The sequence below is a fragment of the Dendrobium catenatum genome, unplaced genomic scaffold, assembly GCF_001605985.2.
Source record: "Dendrobium catenatum unplaced genomic scaffold, ASM160598v2 fragScaff_scaffold_1608, whole genome shotgun sequence".
In the NCBI taxonomy this organism is placed as follows: Eukaryota; Viridiplantae; Streptophyta; class Magnoliopsida; order Asparagales; family Orchidaceae; genus Dendrobium; species Dendrobium catenatum.
Window position 1 is genome coordinate 4,724,013 of NW_021320070.1, and position 15,570 is coordinate 4,739,582.

Below are 15,570 nucleotides of genomic sequence, written 5' to 3' on the forward strand. Positions count from 1 at the left end.
ATAGAAAATGTATATTGTTACATTTCTTGTGTTACTGGAGAAATTATTATGTATGGAGACCGAACGTAGAATGTCATCCAGAGATCAACCGGAATGCGCAACGTCAATGGTATTGAGCTGCAGTAACGAGCGGTACCGAGCACATGGGTGACGTGGCGCATTTTGATTGGTTTCTAAATAATATTCGATGTCTGCACAGAATAATTAATCGTGTTATTGGATTGTTTTCAAACTTGGTGCTGTATCATAGCATTTGAACAATAATTGGCTGTTATTTGTTTTCCGTATCCTTCCATCAGTTTCCTTCTTTAGTGTTCCAAAATATCGATTATAAAGTTTAGGTGGTCTGTAAACCCTAAACCTGATTTAGGCTTGATTTGTGGTAGTTTTTGTCTTTATTTTTTTATTATTTTTATAAAAATTTTTACTAAAAATTTATTTTATAAAATGTAAAAAAATTATTTCAAATGAAACCATAGAGGCGTGGCCGAGTTGTTTGAAACAATCGTTCCTTGTTATTTTTTCTAACAAAAATTATACTTTTATAAAAAAAATTTGATGATATATGAATTGTTCGATAAATTCTACTTTGGCTCCTAAGGTTTTTTAAAGATCTCCATAACTAAGATTTCGTTTGGAATAATTTTTTTATTATTTTATAAAATAGTTTTTTATTAGAAAAAAATTTAAGAACTAAAGTTTCACATCCATTGTCATTCGACCATCATCTTCAAACTGCTGTCTCCTAATCTCCGTTATCAGACTATCATCTCCAAACTACCTATAGACCATCTTTCTCGCCCGAAAAGTTTGAATCTTTATACAAAATTAAGATATAAAATCTCCTCTCTACCACTGTAATTATTTTAATACTAAATAATAATAGTAATAATAATAATATTATTATTATTAATTAAAGAAATCAATTTAAATAATTGCCGTTGAACTTGGTAGTATTTCTTATGTTGAATATGACATGTGCTTGGGAATTTCATGTCCTCTCCACTCAAGGCAAGAAGTTAATGCAGAGTTTACTAAAGCCAACTATTATATATATTGGACCACATTAAAGTTTACATTAGTAAATAGAATAATAAGTATAATTATTGGTTGCTTGCTAAAAAATGGATGCTCTCTTCAATGTGGCAATAAAGATAAGCCAATTAATTCTTTGACATGATTTTTTCTATTCGTTTGGGTTCCCTTTTATTTTTATATTTTATTTTGCTTATATTTTGATATAAATAAAAGTTATTTGAAATTCTAGAAAATATGTATGTTTAACATGTTTTTTAATTAAAAAACAAAAAATAACTTAAAAGATATAAAATATATTTTATTTAATATAAAAATGTATGAAATAATATAAAAATAAAAATAAAAGTAATCCTAAACACTCCATTTAAAAAGCAATCGGTTTTCTAGGAATATCATGAAGTTGAACTATGTCATAAAAAAGTTTCAACCATGCGAGGCTTAGTTTATGTTGTTTTGATAGAAAAAAAATTGAATTTTAGAAAATCGATCGACCACCATTTTGATCTAATCTCTGTTGTTGTGTTGAATAGAAAGATGATAAAATCCATGATTTATAATACTAGTCATGATATATATTTATAACTATATTTTCGATTTTATTTGGGACAGTTTTTCATCATTATTTTTTTGTTACTTTTTTAAAAAATTATATTAAAAAATAAAAGAATTATTCAAAAAAAAAAAAAAAACAATAGTCTAGAAGTGTTGGCCAAGTGATATATTCAACACCACTTTCTATAGTGATGCATGAATAAAACAAATTCTCATTAATAACACCTTGGAATACTTGACATATTACAAAGTAAGAGGCAATCATTTTCATAGCAGAATTTTGGCAGGTTTCATGATTGAAATTTGACTAAGATTTTATTTGACGAGTTTTTTTTTTGTTTTTTTTGTTTTTTATTGTTTTCTCCAGCAGTGTTTTAGTAGCATTTCTACAAAGTACTCTTTCAGATAATGGAAGCTTACTATATTCATAGGGTGTCAGTATTTGACAAGACCTAAAAGTCTAACATGAACTTCGATCCGAAAATTTTTTGTTAGGGTCAACCCGTCTGCCAAACGGGTCGGATTAGGGTTCCAAATTTCGACTTGTTTGAAAAATTGGGTCAAGTTCGGATCAACTGCTAACTCGAAACTGACCCGGATATGACTCGATTCCAAATTACTCAAAGCACTCAAACAGGTCAACATGCAACCGCGGCTCGACCAGTCCGCCTGCGGACCTGCACTGCGTTGTCGCGCATAGCCACATAGGGCTTGCTTTTTCTCTTATTCTGCTGGCCGTTGCTTCCGCACGTGGCACGCCTTCGCAAGTTCGCTGCTTCTGCACGACACGACTGTCGCCTTCTCCGCCGAGTTTCAACAACGTTCCTTTGGCTTCGGGTCGGAAGTTCTCGTTCGACGGAGTTCCTTCATATGGGGTCAGAAGTCACGACAACTCGCTTTCCGTTCTTTTGTTGGATCGGAAGTAACAACGACAAGAATAGGGAGGTCGTCGTTCTCCCATTCTCGTGCTTCTTCGACCAAATCTCGCATATTGCATGTGGTTTTGTGTCGGGTCGGGCAACCCGACAAACCGGCAAATCAGAATCGGGTTCAACCCAAACCCAACCTATCACCCAATTTTGACACCCCTATATATTCTTAAGGAAAGCAGCAATTAAAACTTAACACCGATTTAACATATCCACCATGCTAAGGCTCTCAGAAAGAATTGAAGTCCAAGTTCTGTGTTTGCCTTTCAATTTATTTTGGCAATGCAAATGTTTGCTAGCAAATAGTAGCTCAAATGGGTTAGCGCTTGCAAAATGACATAATTATTTATCAAAGCTTGAATATTTTCTTCGAGCTTCATCAAAATTTTCCACTAAAAAAAATAATTGAGTGTCCTCCATGATTTGTGACAGAGCCCATGCCCACAATGGAAGCATCACTCCACCTCAAAGACTTAGATTTCGTTTGGGATAACTTCTTTGCAGTTTTCTAAAACGACTTTTTAGTACAAAAATTTATTTATACTAAAAAGTAGTTTTATAAAGCGACAAAAAAGCTGTCCCAAACGAAGTCTTAGCTGAAATTTGGTAAAGTTGGAAGGATTATGATAAATCTTTTTTACATTTGCAAGGCTAAGGTAGGCTCTTTCAGACCATTGAAACTGTTCCTACTTGAGTAATTCATTGAGATGGGCAACCACAAAGCTTAATTGCTTAACATCTTATCACTAGAAAGATGCTAGTCCATGAAACCTCCTCACATCCATACGAACCGAGCAATCGATCGCTCTAGTATTGGTGTGACTTTAGATGAATCCATTTCCACAAAATTTTTTTATGTAAGGTAGAAAATTTGATTCATAGGAGGCATAAGGAGTTCTACATGATGGTCTGAAAGGCATAACAATCCATTCATAGTCTATTATACATCGTTAAAATATATTTTATTTGTCTCTCATCCTAATTAAATATGATGATAGCCACTCCATAAGTCAATTTTAAAAAATAGAGAATACTAATGAAGTAGATTATAAATGGAGCAAGGAAATAATTAAAAAAACAATATTTGATAATTGTTTTATTCATTGCCTAGCTACTAATGTACATTCATCACAAATCATCTTTATTTAGTACAAGAAGTGCGAGAAAACATATATAAGTTTACATTTTCCTTGACCAATCATTTTGGCAATCAATATAGTGACTTGGGGCTATAATTTTTCATGCTTCTTTGGTCACAAATGATAATTGGGTTGATGTAGAATGACAAACTCCATAATGAAATTGAGAGCTTGATGAATTTTACATCAGATCCATGCATTGGATACCCATACCCACACCCACCCACATACCCACCCATGCCCAATAGGCATGGGTGGTTATGGGTACACCTATGACCTCGTGGGTGGGCATGAGTGGATACTCAATATTGGGTGATAAACCAATTTATATTACTAATCACCATATGCAGTGTATTACAGTAATTCTTAATACGTAGTGCGCAACACTAAACAACGATGTGACCACAATAAATTTTGATATGCGGCTTGAAAGTTTACAGTCAGAGTAAAGGGCAACAAGCCTCAAGATCATCAATTCGTGGCGGACTGCATTCAAAAAACATGAAAAGTGGATGAGTATGGGTGTGTACAATATCCCGAAAGTCACCATGGGTGGATGTGGTGGGCGAAGCCTGTCCGCACAGAACGTGGGTACCCAATTAAGACCCCATGTAGGACTTTGTTTCACAAATCAAGGCAAGCCCAATGCGACACGCAGAGTGTGAGTACATAATGGATACCCAACTAAGACCCCATGTAGGACTTTGTTTCATACATCAAGGCAAGCCCAATGAGATTTCAGAGACTTGGACAACTCAAAACTAATATAATATATAGTAGTTGGAAGTGATGAAATATCACATTTCTCTTCCATAAACACAACACATTGTAGACTTCTTGAGTAGCCTCAATGAACAAGGATTTAGATACCAACGCCTCCTGCTTGGCCCATGGACAGCTTCATCTTTAATTGGTATAAAAAAACACACTCATTTTTTTCAATGGAGAGTGTATTCTTTGAAGATATCATGGATGGTATGAAAATTGTATTGCCATGGCCTTCCAAAAAGAGATGACAAACATCCATGGAAATAACATCTCACCATACTTTTTGGCATAATTTCCTATTAATAAAAAAGATGAATTAAACATCATTTCGTTACATAAATATTTTTCACTTCCTTAGCCAATTAAGGTGTGAATGTTCTTTGTATTTTTAGGCTATGCTTCTCCATCAGTCTTAGCTATCACATTCTCATCATTTTCTCGATCAATAATAAAGTTACAAATCATCCCTTGGACCACGCATCAAGTAGGCAAGATATTATAGCACAATCACAAAACTCAAGTAGTTCTTCGATTAATTATTTTATACGGATGCCGAACGACATCAATCAAAATGCTTCATGTCACCTCTTACTTAGTACAACGACTCGATACTTCTCGGTACCACAACTCAATATTACTGATATAACACATTCTGATTGGTTTCCAAACAACTCTATGTCCAATCCCCACACAAAATAATTTCTCATTTTCATTGACACAAATAATTTGTGCAACTCTCATTGCTCTGCTCATTGAAAACTAAAAAATTTCATAATCAAATCTTACATATATAATGTGTGTGAATTATTTGACTTAATTGACTTAAATATTAAATATTTTTAAAAAAAAAGTTAGCTAAATCCAACCCCTTCTATTTCAAAAGGGTTTCTTTAATAAGGGAGACTAATCGTAGATAATTTGCTCAACGTTTGGTGTCAGCTAACTCCAACATTGCTAAACGCCACTAGTAACCAATCACCATCGCTACCAGCTGCCATAACAGCCTGCTATTACCATCTTATACATTATTCAAAAACCCAATAAAAACATTACTTAGAATATTAAGTATAATTTCATTTCATGTCAAAATACAAACTAAACTTAGAAATTAAAAAAAAAAAAAAAAAAGACTTCCAAACAGCCTATTATAGCACAATTCTCTTCAATAAAGCTCGTCAACTTTACAAACACTAAAGTTTTTCATTTGGGACGGCTTTATTACTGCTTCTTAAAGCAGCTGTCTAGTACAAAAGTTTTAATTTTTGTATTATAAACCTACTTAAAAGAATAGTAAGAAAACTGTCCCAAACGAGATGTAAGTCTTTAATAACATTCAATACTTGAATAGAGGTTGAACCATTTCAGCTTTCACAGCATTTTTTTAATAGGAATCGCCTGCTCCAAGAGCCCAATGAGCAAAACAAAATGTGCTATGCTACTCTCAATTCAAATCAACGTGAAACAGTACACAATAATCATAAGAAAAAATGATCGATAGGAATCAAGATTAATTGTACATATCATATAGTGATGGTTAAAGGGGGTTTACTTTCAAGAGGAAAATCTGTAAAACCTAAGAAACATAAATGTCGTGAATTGTTCCCCCTCTGCAGAAGCTTCTTCCTAAAAGAAAGCAGCAACCAAAAAAAAAAAAAGAAAGAAAAATCTTAGCAGCTCCACACCAAATACAGAAAGCACTACTTCTCTCACCTCTGCGCCAAACGATAGTCCCATTTTCTGCGGTTCTGCAAGCTAAACAAGAAAGAAGGTTCAATTAAAATTCAAAAGATGTTCGGCATAAAGAATAAAATATCCACAAGCATGAACTCAGACACTCAGTGCACCATCATATATATGTATCTTCCAAAGTTGTATAAAAAATCCAAATAAAAAATATATTTGATAGCACAGTGCAGTAGATTACCTCAAGTGAGTAGAAAGCTTATACTTCATTTTTCAGCAAGCAAAATTGTAAGGGGGCAACTATAACTGCCCCTGACAACCATTTTTGGGCTATTTAGTTGCTTGTAGATAAGAAAAAGGTAAAATATAAAAATGATAAGATCACTTAGATTGAATTATTTGATTGAACCATCAAATCATCATAACTACCATCATAATCATTAGCCCTATCCCAAATCTCAATAGACATCTCATCTCACCTCATCTTAATTCATTCTCTTCATCGACACTGCATTTAAAACGGACCACTCTTATAATGTATCAAATTTCTTATTTAAAACTCTAATTTAATAGTTTCTCAAAAAGGATTCCTACGTTTTTCAAATATCTTCATCTTTAATTGAGATCATATCAAGATTTAAAATTGTGAAATTGGGTATTAAGGTGTTTTCCATCTGTTAGACGAGGCATAAACCTCAAGGTGTAAACCTCAAAATTAAAAAAATTGCATAAAGTCAAAATGAAGATTTTTTTATATAATAAACAAATAATATATTAAGTAATGACATAAGAAATAAATTGGTATATATATGAAACACAAAAAATGCACAAGATATAAAGTGACAAGTAATAAATTGTATAAAATAGAATTAAAATATAAACATCACAATAATAAACATAAAATGAAGTTCAACTCAACATTCTATCTTCTCTCATTTCTTACTCATCAACATTTAATTAAAAAAAAAAGTAATGGTATAGCAACTCAGAAGTCATCAACACTGTCAATCACTGAGAGGGTCTTCATTTGAATCATCACCTATACAATCCAATGTCTCACAATCTACTTATTCTTCCTCTATATCAGTTAATTTCCTCTTCCCTAAATGTTTTCATCAATATAAAGATGAGTAATACTTTAAAGTAAATAAGCTTTAACAAAATAATATTTTTATATACCTTATCTATTTTCTTCTTGACCCCGCCAGTCAAACAAGATCACAAGAACACGATACTACCTTGCTTAACCAGGAGCTGGATTATCACCTCTGAGTCCAAAGACACAGAAAGAAACCCGATTACTGGCGAAGCTGGGCTTTCGCTTCCTTACCCAGAAGTAAGGAAGGAAGTAGATCACCACCTGAATCAAAAAGAATCCAGGATACAGAAAACAAATCCCATTAGCCTTTGTTTGATAATTGCAATGTTGTTTAGCAATGGCTTCTTTCACTTGACGATGTAGCTTTTGGATTTCTTCACCCCGTTTAGCTCCATCTGCCCTAAACGTTTTTGGCTGATTTATAGGAATTAAATCAACAGGGGTAATGGGATTACACCCATAAACGACCTCAAATGGACTTCGGTTGGTGGCTTGATTAGGTGATCTATTAAAAGCAAATTCAACTTGTGGAAGAACTAAATCCCATTGCCGAATATTTTTGCCAACGAAGCACCGTAGCAAATTTCCCAAGCTGCGGTTGACGGTCTCAGTTTGCCCATCCGTTTGCGGGTGGGCGGCTGAACTGAAATGTAGGCGAGTTCCCAATTTACTCCAGAGAGTCTTCCAAAAGTGGCTTAAAAACTTTACATCTCGATCAAACATGATTGTCCTCGGAAGACCATGCAAACGGACTATCTCCCGGAAGAAAAGATCAGCTACATGGGTCGCATCAAGTGTCTTTGTACAAGGAACGAAGTGCGCCATTTTTGAGAACCGGTCCACCACCACCATGATAGAATTTTTACTCCTTTGTGTGCGGGGTAAACCCAGAACAAAATCAATGCTAATATCAACCCATGGAGACTCAGGTATCGGAAGTGGGGTATAAAGCCCGGCATTAGTGCCCTGTGTCTTGGCTACCCGGCAGACACGGCAGCTTCGAATGTATCTCTCTACATCTCGTTTAAGTGTGGGCCAGAAGAAATTTTCTTTGATCAAAGCCAGTGTTTTGTCGCACCCAAAATGACCCGCAAGGCCACCTGCATGACATTCGGCCAGGAGTGACAGGCGAAGAGAACATTGTGGCACACACAGTTGGCAGCTTCGGAAGAGATAGCCCTCTCTTATATGAAACAGTTGATGAGGTCCCGATTGGCACTGGACCCAACTGCTCTTGAATTCTGCATCATTAACATATAATTCTTTTAGAATTTCAAAACCAATTACCTGAGTTTGCAACGTATGTAATAGCAGGGATCTCCGGCTTAGCGCATCCGCTACTTTATTTTGCTGTCCCGACTTGTATTTCAGAACATAGTGATATGCTGCCATTGATTCAACCCATGATGCATGACGGCTTTTTAATTTCTTTTGGTTACTGAGATACCGTAAGGCTTCATGATCCGAAAATAGGATGAATTCATTGGGAAGGAGGTAGTGACTCCAGTGGTGTAATGCTCGCACAAGGGCATAGAATTCCTTGTCGTATGTTGAATACTTTTGTCTTGAGTCATTCAGTTTTTCACTGAAAAAAGCGATCGGATGTCCTCCTTGGCTTAAGACTGCTCCAATTCCAACGTTGGAAGCATCGCACTCCACTTCAAAGGCTTGATGAAAATTTGGAAGAGCTAGCACCGGGGCTGTAGCAATCGTTTGTTTTAGAAGCTCAAAACTGTTCTGCGCAGCATCTGTCCAAAGGAAAGGTTCAGTCCGCAAGATTTCAGTAATGGGAGCAGCCACCGTACTAAAGTTTCGTATAAAACGTCTATAAAAAGATGCAAGCCCATGAAACCTCCGGATATCGGTGAAAGAGTGAGGTACAGGCCACTTAAGGATTGCTTCCACTTTGCTCGGATCGGCTTCAATTCCCTCAGCTGATATAATATATCCTAAGAAGGATATGCGTGGAACCAGGAATTGGCATTTGGACAAGTTAATAAACAGCCTTTGTTCTTGAAGTATATTAAAAATATGTCTAAGATGCTGCAAGTGCTCTTTTTGATGTTGACTGTATATCAAGATGTCGTCAAAATAGACGACGACGAACTTGTATAACAGAGGTTGGAAAATATGCGTCATGAGCCTCATGAAGGTGCTAGGGGCATTGGACAAGCCAAATGGCATTACCGTCCACTCATATAGGCCATCGCGCGTCTTGAACGCAGTTTTCCATTCATCACCCTCACGCATACGAATTTGATGGTAGCCACTCCTTAAATCAATTTTTGAGAAGACTTTGGCGCCATGAATATGATCAAAAATATCATCTAGGCGCGGGATAGGAAACCGATACTTGATTGTAATTTTGTTGACAACTCGACTGTCAATGCACATTCGATACGATCCATCTTTCTTAGGCACTAGTAGCGCCGGCACTGTGCTTGGGCTAACACTGGGTCGTATGAATCCCTTGTCCATAAGTGCTTCTATCTGTCGCTTCAGTTCCTCATGTTCATCCGGTCGCAGGCGGTATGGAGGCCGGTTGGGAATGGTAGATCCAGGCACTAAATCCACAGCATGTTGTATCTCCCTCAAAGGAGGCAGACCGGCAGGGATGTCTTCAACGGCCACATTTTTAAATTCTTGTGGCAGAGGTCTGACGTCTTCATGCACTTCATTGATGACTTCATTGGCTTCAACCATGACCAGCACGTAACCTCCTTGGGTTTCATTTAGCTCCTTCAGAAATAACGATTATTTTAATACTAACAACCCATTTTTGCAATATGGATAGGAATCTTCCAATGGAAGTAACGTCATTTGCTCCCCTTTGTGGATAAAAGAGCAAGTATTTGCAGCCCCATCATGGATTGATTTGCGGTCGTATTGCCACGGGCGTCCCAATAGTAGATGACATGCGTCCATAGGAACTACATCACACCAATCTTCTTCCTCAAATTTTCCAATTGAGAAATGGATTAAACAGCGTTTTGAGACTTCTACCTCATTTCCCTTTTGGATCCATGACAATTTATACGGATTCAAATGTTCTTCGGTCGGCAAATTGAGTCGTTCAATCAGAGTGGTAGAGGCAACGTTCTCACAACTCCCACTATCAATGATTAATTGACAAACACGACCATTAACAGTACAACGGGTTTTGAAAAGACTATGTCGTTGTAACGGTTCCTTCTTATGAGAATTCAGCAAGCGGCGAAGAACTAGCAAGGGCCCATCATCAGGTGGAATGATTGTGGTTGCCGTTTTGAATTCATCCTGATTGTTCACTTCGGGCTCAGTCACTTCTTCCACTTCTTGGTCTTGCTCCTCCATAAGTGTAATAACTCTGCGATTTGGACATCCCGACGCAATGTGGCCAAAGCCTTGGCACTTGAAGCATTTTCGCGCTGGGTAGCTAGTAGAACCTGACGGACTCCGGCTGCTACTTGCTTGGCGATCACCTTCTTTATTGTTTGTAGTGGTTGGAGGATTTTTCTTGGACTCAGCCTTTTCTTCTGCAGGATCCCGGCTGATCACTCGGGTAGGTCCAGATTTTCCAAAACGCTGTTGCTTTTCTACTTTAAGAGCAAGACTGACAACGTCTTGAAACGTCCAGTATGGTTGTAGCTGAACGACATTAACGATGGAGGGATTTAAGCCTCCCAAAAATCGCACAATGGTATTTTCTTCAGGTTCCACAAGATCGCATTTGAGCGATAACTGTTCAAACTCAGCAACATATTCTTCGACCGTCAACTGGTTTTGGCGGATTCGATGATATTTCAAGAAAAGATCATGTCGGTAATGATCCAGCAAGTATTTTCGCTGGAGTTCCCGCTTCATTTTGGCCCAACTAGTAATTTTACTGCGTCCTTCTCGATTCCTGGTTCTTTTGACGTTCTCCCACCAGAGGGAGGCAATCTGACCCCGCCAGTCGAACAAGATCACAAGAACACGATACTACCTTGCTTAACCAGGAGCTGGATTATCACCTCCGAGTCCAAAGACACAGAAAGAAACCCGATTACTGGCGAAGCTGGGCTTTCGCTTCCTTACCCAGAAGTAAGGAAGGAAGTAGATCACCACCTGAATCAAAAAGAATCCAGGATACAGAAAACAAATCCCATATACAGGATAATTAACGAAACAATCTTCTCTGCCTTTATTCCAGTAAAAGACTAATATATATACATGGCCAACGGACCGAGACAGAGTAAGCTATAGGAATAAAAGAACTAAGACCGAAACAGAGCAGGCTACAGGAAGAAAAGAACAAAACAATCTATACAGAATACATGTATGTGACGCTCCGGCGTCACTTCTTCTTATACATGGGTTGTGATGGATGTAGATGCTCTATTTCTATCACCATCAAAGAAATTAACATTCAAATATTTCTCTTGTAATTTAGATGGTGTTAACTCAACTTCATCATCTATAGATTACTCATCATCTGATGTCATATGATCACAAATCAAAGAATCTTCATTATCTTTTAACACTTTCTTCTTCAAATTCTTGTCTTTAAGTCTATTATTGTACATGATGTATGCCAAGAAATTCATCCTTAGGGTTGTCAAATGATTTCTCATATTTGTGTGCACTAGATTGTGCGTGCTCCAGTTGCATTCACATCCAGATAAAACACATTAATCTCAAAACCTTCATAGTGAAACACTATAGTTCTAGAGTGCCATCACCAAATTAAATCCACCACTTAATTGAGATTTTACATAAATAAGTATAGTAAGTACTAAGTACAATTAATTCAAAATAAATAAGTATATAATACATTAAAGCAACAAATAAAATAACTTAGAAATCGCTTGGAAGTAAGGTCTGTCCAAAAATATCATCTTAATTCCTAAATGGTACTAATTGCATATCAACATTTGATCTCTTAGTTGAATCAACTATAAGTATATTCATGCAATGGTATAAACCTAATTTTATCTTAGGATTTATTGATCTAATTTATGTATATTAATATTGATGATAATAATCTGCTACATGTAAGTGCCAATGAAGCTGTAACTCTCACCTATCATCAATGATATTCCAAATTTTTCTATAACCACCTTTTTCTCCTCTTAAGTTTTGGACAATCATTTCTTTTGTTTCAGCCATAGCATTATGTATGAAGCCTAAAACAGACTTCTCAACATCCACCATCCTCAGAACCTGATCCCAATGGCTTAATGGTTATAACAGCATACATTACACTCAGCCAAAATATGCCATTTAGAACAATCTTCCTAAACTCTTTCCCTCAGATTTTATTGCCCAAGCATAACTCAACAATTGTGTAGAGGTGAACATAAACTTCAAAAGTTGACTTGCCTCCAACATGCTCTACAAAATCAAATAAGCGATGGGAAATCTAGTTGCTGCAAGCCTAAATATTCCTTTGTTTGAAAATTTTCTCATGAATGTCTAAACTCAAACATGATTATAAATAAATTTGCTTATCTTCTTAGCTTTTATTAGTGCATTTTTATGCTAACACAGCTCCTTAAGTTTCTCAAGGATGAGATTTGTGCAATATATGGCACAGAGTCCAATATAAATATTTCCATAAGTTTTATCCTAGTAACCTAATAAGCACTGACATTATCTATTATCAATTAAACTATCAGGTGCTCTACAACCTTCTCAACAATACTATCAAGTAATCCAAAAAAAATTTCAACATCTTTCACTTGATCAGATATCTCAGTTGACTTCAAAACACAGTGTCATAAATCAATTGATGACCCATGTATAATACCTAAAAGAAATGAAGATAAAATGCATACCTCGTACTCGGCAAATCCACAAATACCGATAGAATCCCGCTGAAACAGTTGAACTCGCATCACTTCCCGTAAATCCTGCGGAAGCCTCGATCTTCGTCACCCACTGGCGGTAAAATGAGACTCGTTAGAACCTTTGGAGGGGTTCCACTCTCTGCTTCTCCACATGAAAGCCACGATCCCATTTCCTGCCTCCTTCTCCGACGCCTCTTCCTTCCTTCTCCCGTCGCTGCCTCCTGATTCCTTCTGATCCAAAGAGAGAGAGAGAGAGAGAGAGAGAGAGAGAGAGGGAGAGGGAGAGGGAGAGGGAGATGTGACAACCGGTTCATTCGGCCGGTTCAACTGAACCGGCAGGCCCACCCTTTTAACACCGCGAACAGAGAAGGTTCGCGGAACAGCGGCATTTGCGAACAGAGAGCGGGCAGCGGGCGACGTCTTGTGGGAGAGCGAGGAAAACTCAGTTTTTTTCCAAATTTAGCAAAGGATTGGCTTCAAGGATAAGAATTAACTATTCCTTTTCATTCCCATCGTTAAGGAAGTGCTAAATTAGAAGAAATCGCAAGAGGGAAAGTTTCTGTTGAGGGGGAACGACTAAGAAGAAGGAGAGAATGTTTGTTTCTTTTTCTCTCCGTTTCTGTATTAATCCTTTCCTATTTCTTCATTTAAATAGCGAGGGTGTTTCATTAAGGGCAAAGGAAGAAAATTGAAAGTGGAGAGAAAGAAATTGGGAAAGAAAGAAGAAGGATTTTAGGTCAGAATAATTCTATTTTGTAAGTGATTTTTTATACATCTCTTGTTATCTATGTTGGAGAATTTTTAATGTTAATATCAATTTGATTAGAAAAAATTTGACTAATCTTGTGTGCAAGGTGAAGGATCAAAGTTAATGAGGAAATTTTTGGAAGATTTGATTGTGACAAGTAAGATCGTCGCAAGAGTTAAAGTTGGAACGTATTGAAGCCAAAACATTCAAAGTGGGTATTTATAAAAATATTAAATTTCTTTATTTCAATTCTATTTTCATTTAGAAAGAAGTATATATGAAATTGTTAGACTTATAATTTTTGCTACTGTTGGAAATGAGTATATCAAAGAAATGTATGAGTACAATTATGGAAAAGAAAAAGGATATGTAATGAGTATATCAAAGAAATAGAAAGTAAAAGTTTAGAAAGAAAATAGACCTATGTATATGATTCATATATACAAATGATAAGTAATAATTATAGAGATATATGTAAGATATGTTGTATGCAATGATAATAATAAGGATGAAAATGAAAAAAAAAAAAAGAGAATAAAGGAAAAGATATTGAAAACGACAGGAGTTAACCCCCTGATGGTATTGGCTGGGGACGCCGTACTCGTGCACAATAAAGGAAAAAGAAAATGCTATGGAAATGAAAAAGGAAATCAAATGGAAAAGGTTGTACCTTAGGGTACTTTAAGACGGTGCTCCTGTACAAATCAAATGGGAAAATGAAATATAAATGAAATACTAAAGATAACGAATGATTTAAATTGTTTTAAATGAAAACATCCGAAGAAGTATAATCAATGATATGAAAGAAATTAGATTAAGAAAGAATATAATTCACATATCTTCATGTATATTAATTGTTTTAATTAAATACCCATTGAGTTTACTTAGTAAACTCAACCCACGAGCTTAAATGTTTCAGGTAAATTCCTAAAGAAGAAATGGCTGAAAGAGAATAACATGTTTACAGAAGACGACGTGCAAATGACAACAGTTAATTTATATTTTGTGTTTAGTGACTCTTTAGCACAAATGAAGTAGTATATGTTTAAGAAATTTTATCGTCCGACTTTTCGTACCGCCTCGTTAGATTGAGCATCCGGGCCGGGTCGTGATTGGAGACCAAGCCGAAACCTCCAATCTCCACCATCTCCTCCCTTAGCCGATTTCTCCAAGCCGAAGCCCTAATCCACCCTTCGGAGAGAGAGAGAGAGATAGAGAGATAGAGAGAGTGTGTGTGAGAGAGCTTTTGCTCTAACCTGACAGAAGTTGAAGCCTCCATCTCTGCTCTACTTGTCGCCTCTAACCCGACACCCTCATCCAGTCAAAGACCCACATCCTTCTATAGGCCGAACTCTTCATAAAGCCTTCTCTTCCCCATACCCGATCACCTAAACCAATCCCTTTAGTTGTTAAGTATACATTTTATTTTGTTTTATTTTTACTTATTATTGCTTAGTTATTATTATTATGAATATATTTGTATGTGTGTGTGTAAGAGAGAAAAGAGATTAAAAGAGAGAGAGAGAGAGAGGAAGGGGAGACTTTTAATTATTTTGCAAATCATCGTCACTCGCAAAGGTATAAATTTTTAACTAAAATCCTTCTTTCGTGGCTAGCGACAGGCCGACAAACCTCTACGCGCTCACGTAGGGTAGTAGGGTGGGAAATCGGCGCGACGCTTGCAACGACTTAAAAATCCATCTTCAATGCTAGCGACGAGCCGACAAACCGCCTACGCCCTCACGTAGCATAGTAGGGAGGGAAACCGGCACGGCGCTTGCGGCGAGGGAGATAAAATAATAATAAT

At 36.5% G+C, this 15,570-nt stretch overlaps 1 protein-coding gene across 1 annotated transcript; it reads right to left on the bottom strand.

Annotated features, from left to right (window-relative positions):
• Positions 1–9,926: 9,926 nt before the first annotated feature.
• Positions 9,927–11,084, bottom strand: LOC114581220. Its single transcript, XM_028700942.1, has one exon. It carries the CDS (start codon positions 11,049–11,051, stop codon positions 9,963–9,965), a length of 1,089 nt encoding a protein of 362 aa, XP_028556775.1. The 5' UTR covers positions 11,052–11,084; the 3' UTR covers positions 9,927–9,962.
• Between the last annotated feature and the right edge of the window lie 4,486 nt (positions 11,085–15,570).